At 37.0% G+C, this 13177-nt stretch overlaps 1 protein-coding gene across 1 annotated transcript in view; it reads right to left on the bottom strand.

The window, feature by feature from the left end:
• Positions 1-3386: 3386 nt before the first annotated feature.
• FAM8A1 (family with sequence similarity 8 member A1) overlaps positions 3387-13177 on the bottom strand; it is a 14450-nt gene continuing 4659 nt past the window's right edge. The window contains exons 2-5 of the mRNA XM_006764073.2: positions 11801-11951; positions 9815-9938; positions 8780-8919; positions 3387-6770 (exon numbers count right to left, since the gene is read on the bottom strand). Of these exons, the coding sequence (XP_006764136.2) occupies positions 6626-6770; positions 8780-8919; positions 9815-9938; positions 11801-11951 (560 nt within the window). The 3' untranslated portion in view covers positions 3387-6625. The remainder of the gene's footprint in view (positions 6771-8779; positions 8920-9814; positions 9939-11800; positions 11952-13177) is intronic.

Genomic DNA, 13177 nt, shown 5'->3' with positions numbered 1-13177 from the left:
TTTGCTCTAGTGTTAACTCTGGAAGGGAACCTTTTTATAAAGGTTAATTAAAGGTCAGTTAGAAGATAAACTTCAGGAAATGCTTTTAAGTGATTTGGATAACTCCTAAGTCAATGGGAAAGTGTCTGAATTTACAACATATTGAAAGGTACCTGCCTTTTTGTCTGGTGCTAGGAATCATGCCTACTTTGCATATAAATTGACGTAGCTTTTTAAAAGTTGGAAATAAACACACAGTCATTTCCTTTTGTACTGGTATTTTCCTTGAAAGGTGACTGGACACTGGTTTTTGATGAAGTTCTTGGAGATACATGGCCCCAGCAGCCCACAAAAACTTGAGTGGTCCTTTTGTATAACTTTTAAAAAATTATTTTAGCGATTTTTTTTTTTAACTGGATTTCTTTTCTGTGGTCCATAAAAGAGCTGGGTGGAGAGGAGGTGGTGATGGTGGCAGACAACATTTGGTAATTTTATTCTTCAGTTTGAAAGCACAATTATATTGTGCTGACTTACTTTGCTGAACTTGTGGTTGGAATGTAAACTCAGAACTTTTAAAAATGTTTTAGGTTTTTGCCGTTATTTATAATGAAAAGATAATTTTTCATAGTCAAGTATAATAGGCCATCATCAAATGCTGGTTTTGGGGTAGAGATTTTGTATTATAATACATATTTGATATGGATCTGTGATGGTGAAGATTAGAAGAGTGAACTGGAAATTTGTGGTTTCACTGCTGAGAAGTTAATGCCTAACTAAATTGCAGGTTCATGCATTCTCAGCCATTCTTTAGGCCCATACAGATGGGAATTAGGTAGGCATTCTGCTGTGCTAGAAAGCTTTTGTTTTTACTTAGTACCTTTTTTATTTTTTAAACAAGTGACTGAAAGCCATGAAGTTGCTTTTCTTAAAAGTGAAATCATCTGCGCCCCGGCAACTGAAGTAGACAGGGCTTGGAACTCGTTTATTCCATCTCCATGGTTGATATTCTCAGGCTGCATATGGCAACTTGAGTACATTCATGGAAGCAGCTGTAACTTCCAACCTGTCCCTATTCAAGCTCAGCAGAGGTATGTCCTTATCAGACTGGCTCAGGCTATAGAACCACTTTTGATACACTCCCTGTGGCTGTGATAGCTTATCTGCTCCATACATAAGTAAAAATTGGGGGCTGCTTGTGGAAGGGTGGTAACATGACAAAACAATATTGGCCCACTTTTCATGCTGGTCCAATGAGGAATTGTGTGTTTTTTGTTGTATTTAAAATATGTTCTTATTGATTTTAGAGAGAGGGAGGGGGGAGAGAAACATTGATCAGCTGACTCCTACTGTGCTCTGACCTGGAATCGCCTGCAACCTTATAGTGCATGGGACGAAGCCGAATTGAGTCACACCAGCCAGGATGAGGAGGAATTGTTTTTAACTGAAAACAATCTCTGAAGAGAGAAAAGCCTTATGTAGAAAGATTGAATAATTAGGTTTGTTTATATAATTTGGTCATGTTCTCACTGAATGTACATCCATATAAAGTTGTGTTAGATGTATATTCTAGGACCTCCTCATCAGAGATTAATTCACTGGGTCTGGGCAGGGTCCAGAAATCTGCATCATTAAATAAGCACCTGGAGGACTTGCCACTTTAAGTACTTGGTTGTTTTGAGTAATTTATGATTTTAGGCATTAAGAAAATTCAGACAATGGGAAAATTTCTCTAAGCTAGTAAGCTAGCTGCTTATTTTTTTCTGAATCCTCATCTGAGGATATGTTTTTATTGATTTTAAGGAGAGAAACACCGATGTGAGAAACATCAGTCAGTTGCCTGTCATACACACTCTGACCAGGGGTTAAACCTGCAACCTAGGTATGTTCCCTCACTGGGAATTGAATCTGCCACCTTTTGGTTTACGGGATGATGTGCCAACTAACTGAGCCACCCAGATGCTTATTATTTGTTAGAAATTCTCCCCTGAAATTGTGTTTTTTATTTTAAATAAAAGTGGTGGGCTGATTTTAACAATTTATAATCAAGCCTTAAACTTTCTGGGTTAGCCTGGGAAGAATTTGTATTTGCTTCAATTGTATTAGTACAGACATGCGTTACTTGACCCCGGATACATTGAACAATTTGTCATTAGGCTATTTCATTGTTGAGCAAACATCATGTAGTGCATTTACACAAATCTAGATGGTATAGCCTACTCCACACCATGGCTATTGCTCCAAGGCTACAAACCTGTACAGCATGTCACTGTATTGAATAGTGTAGGCAGTTGTAATGCATCATGCTATATAACATAATGGCCATCTCGTTACTAGGCAATGGCAATTTTTCAGCTCCATTATAATCTTAGGGACCACTGCTACACGATTGGTTCATTGTTGACCAAAACATCATTAGGCAGGACGACTCCATTTCATTTCTTGGGTCTGTTTATATATCAAGTTTGAAACTCAATGGAAATTTTACAAAGACTTGCCTGTGTGTTTAATGGAAATTTGCAAATTTGGTATAGTAAAAATGAAGAACTGGGTGTTTTGGGTCCAGCTACACACAGCTGCAGTATGACCATGTCAGTGCCTTTATTTCCTTACTAGAAGCCCAATGCACAAAACACATGCATGGGTAGGGTCTCTAGGCCTGGCCAGCAATTAGGGCTGATCTGTGGGGCAATCAGGGGGCCCCCTGCTGGCACCCACCTTGGCTGGCCTGGGAGCAGCTCCTGCATTGAGCATCTGCTCCCTGGTGGTCAGTGTGTGTCATAGTGACTGGTCGCTCTGCCATTTGGCCGATTTGCATATTAGGCTTTTATTCTATAGAATAGGATATTCTATAGAATAGGATAATACAGGCAACTTTTATACACTTACCTCAGAAGTCCACTCTAGTTCCATGATGGGCTGGACTCAGAACAGCACCATGTCTGTCTACAGGACTCAGACCAGGCCATAAAGCTACATTTGAGTTTATCCTTCATTATCTTTGCCTTTGAAGAACTTGTTTTGTGTTCTGTCTTCTAGATTTATAAAGATTAGAACAGGAAATGCGTGTGAGATCAGAACTAGGTTTAAATTGCCCAGCTTATTAGCTATGTGACTTGAATTTCTGGTTCCTCATGTGTATGGGTCCTTACTATGTTGCATGATAGTTGAGGTAGTTAACCACTTTAAGACAGGAAAGTTTAACATTAAGCCTAATCATCTATGGGCAACTTTTGAATGACTTGCTAAGATAATATATTCCAAAAGTGGATGATGATTTTGGTAGTCCTCTATTTCTGAAAGCATTCTAGTTGACTGCAGTGGCCACTCTGAAGACAGGAAGCTGTATTTGGAAGAAAGTTTTCCCTTTGGAGATTCTAAAACCTCAATGAAACAAGCAAAACATAAAATCATTGGTGACCAAGTATTTATTGAGACAAAGAATATAAATTGGTGGCATACAAATTATTAAAAATAGAATGCTGTATTTATTTATAGGCCAGGCAGGCCATCAGGTATTTGTGGGTCAAGCCCTACTATAATGGCTGCAAGGATATATACAGTTTGAAATGACAAACTTCACCCAGTCAAGTACTAGTACATGAAAAAATTTCAAACTTTGGTATGGGAGGTGGGGAATGGCAAGTAATTGAAATGATACTTGTCAGATTTTAGGAATACTGTTATTTAGAAATATTCTTCAAAAGAAACAAGAGCCTAGGATAGATGCAGAATGAAAATATTTAATGCCCTCAGTCCTCTCAAAAAGCCCTTTATTCCCAAGTAACAAATTAATTTCCAACTCCTACCTTCTTTTTTGCTGGAAATATTTATGCATTAGTGAAACATAAGGGAACATCTTTCTTTTAGAGTTAAAATATTTTACTACCATTTGAAACAAAAAACACTGAAGATACATTTTTATAATTCAGACAAAGTGGCCCTCTAATATAATACATTTTCCCCCAATCCTACATATTTGGGTAAAACTGGAAGGTAAATGTTTAGGTAGAAGTAACTTCTGAACCAGTCCTACTCAAGTATCAGTTGGGCAATATTTTAAAGGCTTACTTTAAGAAGTGTTGGCTTTATTTCTGTGGTCACAGATTAGTCTAAAAACAAGGCTTGCCATCACTCACACATACCTACTCTAGGCCCAGGGTGAATATTAGTGTCAGACTTTCCCAAGATGAACTAGACACTCAAGTTACCTTTGGTAATGAGTACTGAGATTTCCTAAAGGCCTGTGGTTTTTAGGGGACATTCATAGAAAGTGTGTTCTCGCTCAGCTCGACTCCTAATTTTTGTTTCAGTATTTGTTTATGTTACAAAAGTTATGAATAATGTTTGTACTATGAAGATAACTTTCTGCCTTTAGGCTAGAGCTTCAGCATGAGAATTATACTTTGACACAGAAAAATCAGCATTTCTCTAAGACATATACTAAATAAATAGGAAGTACTGAAAAGAGGGATTCTCCACTCTTCACCACTCCAAGAGAAAAAATGGCTCCTCCATCCTCCCCGTTTGTCACTTTCAATTATTTGGGAATCAATATCTTTTCCTTAGGGCTGAATTCATACATAGAGTTGGATTTTTTTGTTGTTGTTGTTATAAAAGCAGACAAAATAATACTATATAGTTATATAGTATAACTTGAATACTGAGATGGATCTAAATGAATCTACAAATATGTACAATGTTTTAAGTATAACAAACCAGACTACTTATTTGTTGTTTTATTATATAAATAAAAATAGCCTAGGTGGTAAACCATCCAATACCTGAGAGGAAATGATACATTAAAGGTAAATTCCAGAATTACATGACTGAAGGGCATTTCAACTTGAATTTCAATCAGTGTCAAAAATGTGTGTGTGTGTGTGGTAAGTTTATGTAACATTTCCTAATTTCTAATAAAGTTTTAGTTTTATTACTTTTTATTGTGAAGGGCCGTAACAACTTCCCAGAGGTTACAAGTGAACGAACTGTTTAATACTATGATACACTTAACTGACAGGCTATCTGTGATGATGTATTTAATATAACTTATTTTAAAAAACATGGTTTATGCAGTTTTACAAAGGGTATAAGGATACTGTTAAGGTTTCTATAACCATTAAATGTGAATATTTTCGGTTTTAAATATCAAAGAAAAACCCACTTTAAAAACTGATACAGTGATAGACATGTCTTCCATTTGCTAATAAAAATTAACACCAAAAATAAAGCGTAGAATGACCCTTTAAGCAGTCTACTTATGAACTTGTCCGACACAGTTTAGTGTTTTGTTTTTTGAAGATTATCAGAGTTGGAGAAATGTCTAAGAAACAAAAACTTTTAGTTCAGGTATATCTCAACACAGCTAACTGGATCATCTAACAAAAGCAACCACACACTTGAAACAACTTTGCTTCAATAGGAAAATAAAATAGCAATACACAGTGTTACTTAGCTTAACTTTTCCTTCAAAACATCATCCATGGCAGGCCCAAAATACAAGCTCTTGGCTCACACAACCAAAGAACTTAGAATTATGTCTGGAAATGCTTCTCTTCCTTGTTTTAGAACAGTCCATATGGGGAAATTGCTAATATTTCACAGGTTACCAGTATTTAATCATGAAATACTCAGATTATTTAACTTGATGTTTCAAAAGTTATGGAACTATATAAAATTTAGAAGGAAACTAGTGTGTAGATATCCTGTGTGTAGAGAGAAGTAATATTCAGAACACTGAAAAGCACTAATACTTCATGCTGCACACATACTGGGAATATTGTTTTACAGTAAATATGCAACAATTTGATGGAAGTAATTCCCCTCCCCCATATTTATAGTTTGATTTGGAGCACTGAAAATACTTGCACATGAATTTTAAGTTAAATTTACAATGAAAAATTAGCGCCCCCATTGAAAGTAATCATTAACTTAGCTTCTCTTTAAAAAAAATGTTAATATAGCAATGACAATACTTTTTCATCATCATGCAAAACTCTGCCCCAAAATACATGTTGAAGCATTGACAATAGTTGTAAAGTTACATCATTCCCACAGTAAATTGCAGTGCAGATTTTAAAACTTTAGGTAAGGGATCTGCTAGGCCTGCCTCACTTGCCCCTTTCTCTTGCAGCGAACTCACTACCTCCTGGGATGCGAGATAAGTGGATTATCAAATTTGTGTCCCCATTCTCCCCAAAAAGCAAAGACAACAATTTCCCCAAGAAGTGTTAACTAAAAGATGAATAATGTGTTTATAAAACACAACTGGACATTTTCCATCATTTTGGGATAAACCAAAATAAATTCTTAAAGTTTCATTTAGAGATTTCAAAGCTGAAAATGCTTTCAGTAAATTCTAATGCCTTAGATCTTAGTATATTTTGTCCATTGTTGATTATGAAACCACTTGACTTCTTTTTTATCTAAAATTTTAACACTTGAATTCAAACAGGTTTTTCTTCTGGAAAAGTTCTTTGGCATTCAAGTAAAATCAATACTTTCAGAATAGTCACCTGTATCACACTGGAGTGACTGCTTTAATTTCTAAATCATCAATTAATGTAACCCAGGGATACTGATGGCCTTGATACATAATTTAGTCTTGTCATCATTCCAGAAAGTGTGGAATTCAGGGCTTTTGGGGGCATCATCTGACCCCATTTCTTTTTACCACAATGGTTCCTGCTACAATGTCATAGGCTGTTCGATTATGCTGAAAAAACAGCAGTGTGATGAAAGCAGGGAAAAAAGAAGCAATAGAAAAATTCTTGATCAATGCTCGTATAGTGGACCTAAAAATAAAGGAAGTAAAAAATATCAGATAATTTGTATACACACCACATATAGATGAATATCTTCCTATCAAGTCCAAAGTATGTATTTAAAACATTCATAATTGAGAGGAACTTTACCTTTGATATCTGAGTTATTTTCAAACAAACTCAACTAGTTCTAAAGACTTCATCAACATAAAAGACTAGAACTTTCACATGAAAAGCAGTAATGTCTTACAATGTGAACTAGTTTATAGTGTTTTGCCAGAAGAAAACTACTTGCCTTTTTTAAAAAACTATATATTTTATTGATGTTTTTACAGAGGAAGGGAGACGGATAGAGAGTTAGAAACATCGATGAAAGAAAAACATTGATCAGCTGCCTCCTGCACACTCTCTACTGGGGATGTGCCCGCAACCAAGGTACATGCCCTTGACCGGAATCGAACCTGGGACCCTTTTAGTTCGCAGGCCGACGCTCTATCCACTGAGCCAAACTGGTTAGGGCCTTGCCTTTTCTACAGTCATCCATTCCTGTGTTTCTGTATCTTCTAAACTGAGTATGCTTATTGCAGCCTCATTTTCTATCTTTTATGAAGTACTAACATTTTAAATTACTGTGTATTTTTTTTTTATCAGCATTTTGTGGGATCCTGTGATTTAAAAAAGCTTTAAAAGGCTTTCAACAATAGCTCAGAATGGAGACTTATCCTACTAATGTTAGGTTTCTGCCTCAAAGGCTACAGAAAAGCACAGTGGCTAAGAGTGGGCTCTGGATCCAGACTAGATCCACTTTCTAGCAATCACAAGTTGTATTCCACATCTGTAAAAGGGGTAAGAGTACATATAGTACCTATCTTGTAAGGTTGTTAGGATTTAATTAGTTAATACATATGCACTGTTTTTAAGTTTATGCTCAATAAACATTAGCCATTACATTAACAGGATTATTATAAACACAAAATTATAAGGAATTTTGAGTATGTCAGCAAAAGTAAGTTTCTAGAGTTTTGTTGATATTTCCTTTTTATTAACAATCCAGCTCTGAATCATTCTGGCAGCAGTTCCAACCAGTATCTTGTTTTGCTCAAATGATTACCACCTACTCCCCTCCACAACTTCTATTATCACTATTTGTACCTTGCCCTAAAGCAGTGGTTCTCAACCTTCCTAATGCCGTGACCCTTTAATACAATTCCTCATGTTGTGGTAACCCCCAACCATAACATTATTTTCGTTGCTACTTCATAACTGTAATTTTGCTACTGTTATGAATCGTAATGTAAATATCTGATACGCTGTGTTTTCCGATGGTCACGACCCACAGGTTGAGAACCACTGCCCTAGAGGCAGATGCTAACAGCCTCTTGGGAGTATTACAAGCAGGTTGCATGTACAGTTCCCAGAACTCTTACCGCCTATTCTAATGGGATGATGACAGGTATTACCAAATGGAGACTGAAGACAGATCAGTAACTGACCCATTCATTATCCAAAGGTCTAGACCAGTGGTCGGCAAACTGCGGCTCTTTGGCCCCTTGAGTGTGGCTCTTCCACAGAACACTGACTTCTGCGCGTGGGCCACGAAGTTTCAATTGCATTGTACGTGCGCACCCGCACGTGGTATTTTGTGGAAGAGCCACACTCGGGGCCAAAGAGCTGCATGTGGCTCGGAAGCCGCAGTTTGCAGACCACTGGTCTAGAGTAGAGAATTAAAAAACTAGGCATGGAGCACTGCATAGATAGCATCGACACCCAAATCATCCTTTCCTTATTGTAACTTAAATTTAATAAAACGATTCTCTTGAAAATATATACTGAAGAAGGGTCTACAATCATATGATTGAAAAACACTCAAACTCTTGTTATAAACTTAATAAACGTAAGCCCATTTATTACAGTATGCCATGAAGAAAAAATACACATCTTAAAAATACTATATTAAATGGTATAACTTATGAACTGTATTGATTACTTAAAAATTTATCATTTTTATAAGTATATAATAGACTAAGATAAGAACTTACGTTGTAATGCTAACATTTGAGGAAGGAATCACTAAAACCCGACTTGGTGCAATAAGCACTGACGTGTCACATGTCACAACTCGAAGCCCCAGCAGGAACTTCCCTGGGGTAGCTCCGCCTGCTCCCCAAATGCAAATTATCTAAGGAAAGAAGGATAATTTAAAAATAATTTACTAGCTCAGCCATACCAATTTTAGTTTTTTTCAAACTGATTTTAGAGAAGGAAGAGGGGAGGGAGAGAAACACTGATTTGTTGTTCCACTTACTCATGCATTCATTGGTTGTTTCCTGTATATGCCCTGTCTGGGGATTGAACCCACAACCTTGGCATACTGGGAGGACCCTCTAACCAACTGAGGTACCTGGCTAGGGCTCAACCACACCAATTTTAAGGTTAAGTTTTCCTGCCATGCTATTCATGTTTTAAAATTTTCAAGTCGGAGGAATTTCACAGAATACGCAAAGGTTAACCTTTTAATGTGTATTACTGAAGATATAAGAGATCATTTTCAATACTACCAGTTGTCTACTATAATATTTCTCTATGATCCAGTTGTTTCTATGGAAAAATACATCTCAATTTCCACAACCAATTTACAAATATATCTTTGGACCATGAGACTAAAATATATTACAACGAAATTATAAAATGTCTCCACTCAGAAAGTTTTAAAAATAAATTTATTTTTTAATCCTCACTCAATGATATATTTTACTGATTTGGGAGAGAGAGAGAGAGATGGTTGTCTCCCGTACGCACCCATACTAGGGACCTGAACTTGAAACCTAGGTATGTGCCCTGACCAAGAATCAAACTGGCAACCTTTCAGTGCATGGGACAATGCTCCAACCAACTGAGCCACACTGGTGCCGAGGGCAGAAAGGTTTTTTTTTTTAACTTGTTTTATGTTAAAGAAAATTTGAAAAAAGTAGACATTTGACAAATGCACGATTAACTAAATTTCCACTGGTTTTGGGTTGATAAACTAAAATTAGACAGTTAAATATTAATATTTGCTGAAGTCAGTAGCTTACCTCATAGAAACAAACTAGTAATCTGTATATAAGAGCCACAACCATCATTTTCTGCAAGTCTTCCATTGATGTGTCTTCATCTATTTCTTCTATTATATAATGCATAGCAAACTTAGAGATATCCCTACACAAAATAATAGTGTTGGGTTATAAAGAATTATCAGAGCAGTTGCATTGATTTTTTTCCCCCATTAGTGTTAGTCACAGACTTTATTTCAAATTCTAAACTAATCTTTAGGTGTTTCACAAAACAGCTTATTCAACAAATAGGCAGCACTATCATGAGCAGGCACTGTACTAGCCCTGGTGAGTGAATTCAACATGGTCTCTGCTTTCATGGGACTCTAACCAAGCAGGGAGGGTAGGACAATAAGTGATAATAAAGTGAGATGAAGACTTGCGATAGGAAATTATAGTGTACTATGGAAACATACCAGGCACATTTAACTTGTGAAGCTCTCCAGAAGTGACATTTAAGCTGAGATCTGAAGGATGAAGAGAAGTTAGCCAGACTAATAAGGGAGAAGTTTCAGAGAGAGGGACTAACAAAGGGAGAAAACCTTGAAGCAAGAGTGATGGAAGCTATAAGCAGTTTGATATGACTCAAATCTTAAGTATGAGTGGTAACTATAATTAAGAAATAAGGGCATCTTAATTAAAGTTAAACCATATGAAAAAAAACTTTACCTGATGGCAATGAGGAACCAGTGAAGGAAGGATTTTAAGGCAGGAAAGGAGCAGAATCAATTTTTGGTTTTATATCAGAGACTGGATTAAGATAAAACAGGAGACAAGGCTGAAATACCAGTTAGAAAACTTCTGCCATAATCCAGGCAAGGCATGACAGTAACTGGACTAGGGAAAAGCAATGATGATAAAAAATGGTCTGGGTTGAAGGCTATTCAGGAGATTCAACAGAAAGGAGTTGGTATTTGGATATGTAGAGGGTAGGAAAGGAAGAGAGAGAAGGAACCACAGTTAACACTCAGGTTCCTGGAAAGAGCCCTGAAATCTGACTACAAGGGTTTGTATCTTGATTCTGTCACTTATTATTACCTTTGTAACTTAGTAAATAAGAAGTTTTAACTTCTTATAAACCCAAATTTCAATCTCTATAAAATGGAGGTATTAAGCTCTGTGGTTCATATGGTGGTAAGATTAAGAAAGAATCCCTATAAAGAGGTGAGCTCAAAAGAAAGTTGTTCTTTGGGAAGGGGGAGGTGAGAAGACACTGAGGTAAGAGCAGTTTTTAGAGCATTAAAGGGGTAAGAACGCTGGCCTTGGGACCTAAAGGCTCAGTGAGGGGTCCCTTCGCCTTGTCATAGAGGGGCTTTACGAGAAGACTAAAGTTGGGAACCAGAAGCCAAAGTACCCGGCAAGCCCAATAAAGCAGATATTTTTTGTCTAGAGGAGGGGACATTCATGGAGGAGACAGGCATTTACAGTCTAAGGCTCTGAAGAAAAAAAGAGGTGAGTTTAGTGCCTAATATGTTCAGTGCCTAATATGTAGAGTACTTAGTAATAATTACTATGATTATTAATGTGAGGGGAGGATTATTCAAACAAATTGCTTGCTTTCAGTTCACTTGGGGACTTTCCTGATAGTATAAGCAATCCCATTTGGAAATGCCATCTAGCTGATTATTAATAGTTCATCTACCAAAACCTCTTTATGCATAGTAAGACGAAACGAGTTCTGCCTAAGAAAATAGCTGAATAAAATCAAGCCAGGCTTGGGGCTCCTTTTACCTACTTTTGATAGGTGAGATTCCCACAGATCTGGCAGAATTTATTGTGTTATTCTATTTTTGTAGTTATTTCTTAAAACTAACAAGAAAAAAATCTCACAAAGCTCCTATAAAGAAATCATGACATTGGCAAACCAATTATCCATACAGTCACATGCAGGCATAAAAAGAACTTAACAAAATGAGATCTCTAGATAGGTTTTAATAAACCTTCCTGCTGCAAATAGTCTTAACTTACTTTATTCCACTGAGGTGCATAATGCTTAAGACAATAGTTGCTTTTATAAAGAAGAGAATGAAGAAATCCACCATCTCTGCCATAAATCTGTGGGCCAAGGATGGAATAACATACTCTCTGCCTGTAAAAAAAAAAAAAAAAGTTAGGAAAACTAATAATTTCACAGGCCTTGGGACCCAACCCAGGTAAACAAATGGGGAATGTAAAGTCAAGGTACAACTTACTAATAAAAAAAAAAATCCTTGCAACAAGCACTAGCATTGGCTCCACTGAAAGTACATTTTATTAAAATATAGCATGCTCCACTATTTATGAAGAATTTAAAAGTTTGCTTTTACCTCTGTTTAAAAAGTGATTTCACAGATAAATTTACTCAAGGTACTCCATGAATTTCACTAGGGACTCAAATGAGAACCCAGGTGATCACAGCCTATGACACAAAACCAATGTTATGTATAGAAAATTAGTACAAAGTAAATCCCTGTGTTACCTCTTATTCATTTAGTTTGTCTTGCTTTCTATGTAATAAATCAATCTGTCATACTAAGTTCTGAATGGGCCAAAACCGGTTTGGCTCAGTGGATAGAGCCTCGGCCTGCGGACTGAAAGGTCCCAGGTTCGACTCCGGTCAAGGGCATGTACCTGGGTTGCGGGCACATCCCCAGTAGGAGATGTGCAGGAGGCAGCAGGTCAATGTTTCTCTCTCATCGATGTTTCTAACTATCTCTCTCTCTTCCTCTCTGTAAAAAATCAATAAAAATATATTAAAAAATAAATTCTGAATAGGATCAAATTCAGAAACTTATTCTAATCCCATATATATGTAAGCTGAATAAACAGACACTAAATGAAAAACTATAACTAATGCAAAATATTCTAATTCTCATACAGACATAGACAACATAAAGATCACTCAGCTAGGCCCAAAGGTTCATAACTCCATTTGTATTTACATAAATCTCCTTTTCTATCCATCAGTTCCACTGTACCTAATATAAAATATAGAATTGTTATTTCTATATTATATATTCCATAATAAATCCACGCCTGGTTATTTCCAGCATTGCCGTCAACTCCCTAACCCCCACCCCCACGTAGGTTTGCCATCTGAGAATTCAGCTGTGAATCTCATTCTCCAGAGCGTGGAAACCAAGAGGATAATTTAAGGAGCAGAAATTCCTTTACACGCGTTAAGGAGTAAGGGCATCGATTCGGAATGCCGGCCTAAAGGAAAAGAAACGGTACAGCCCTCCGTGCACTTTGGGCATCTAAGGCTGGGGCACCGGCAGCCGACGCGAATGGAGGAGCATCCTTCGGAGGAGCACAGCAGCTACGCGTGTAAAACCGACCCTGTCCCGCAGCCCCGCCCCTCGCTCG

This window comes from Myotis davidii, unplaced genomic scaffold, assembly GCF_000327345.1.
Source record: "Myotis davidii unplaced genomic scaffold, ASM32734v1 scaffold279, whole genome shotgun sequence".
NCBI lineage: Eukaryota > Metazoa > Chordata > Mammalia > Chiroptera > Vespertilionidae > Myotis > Myotis davidii.
Note: the sequence above shows the minus strand (reverse complement) of the source record. Positions and strands in the feature narration are given on the sequence as shown.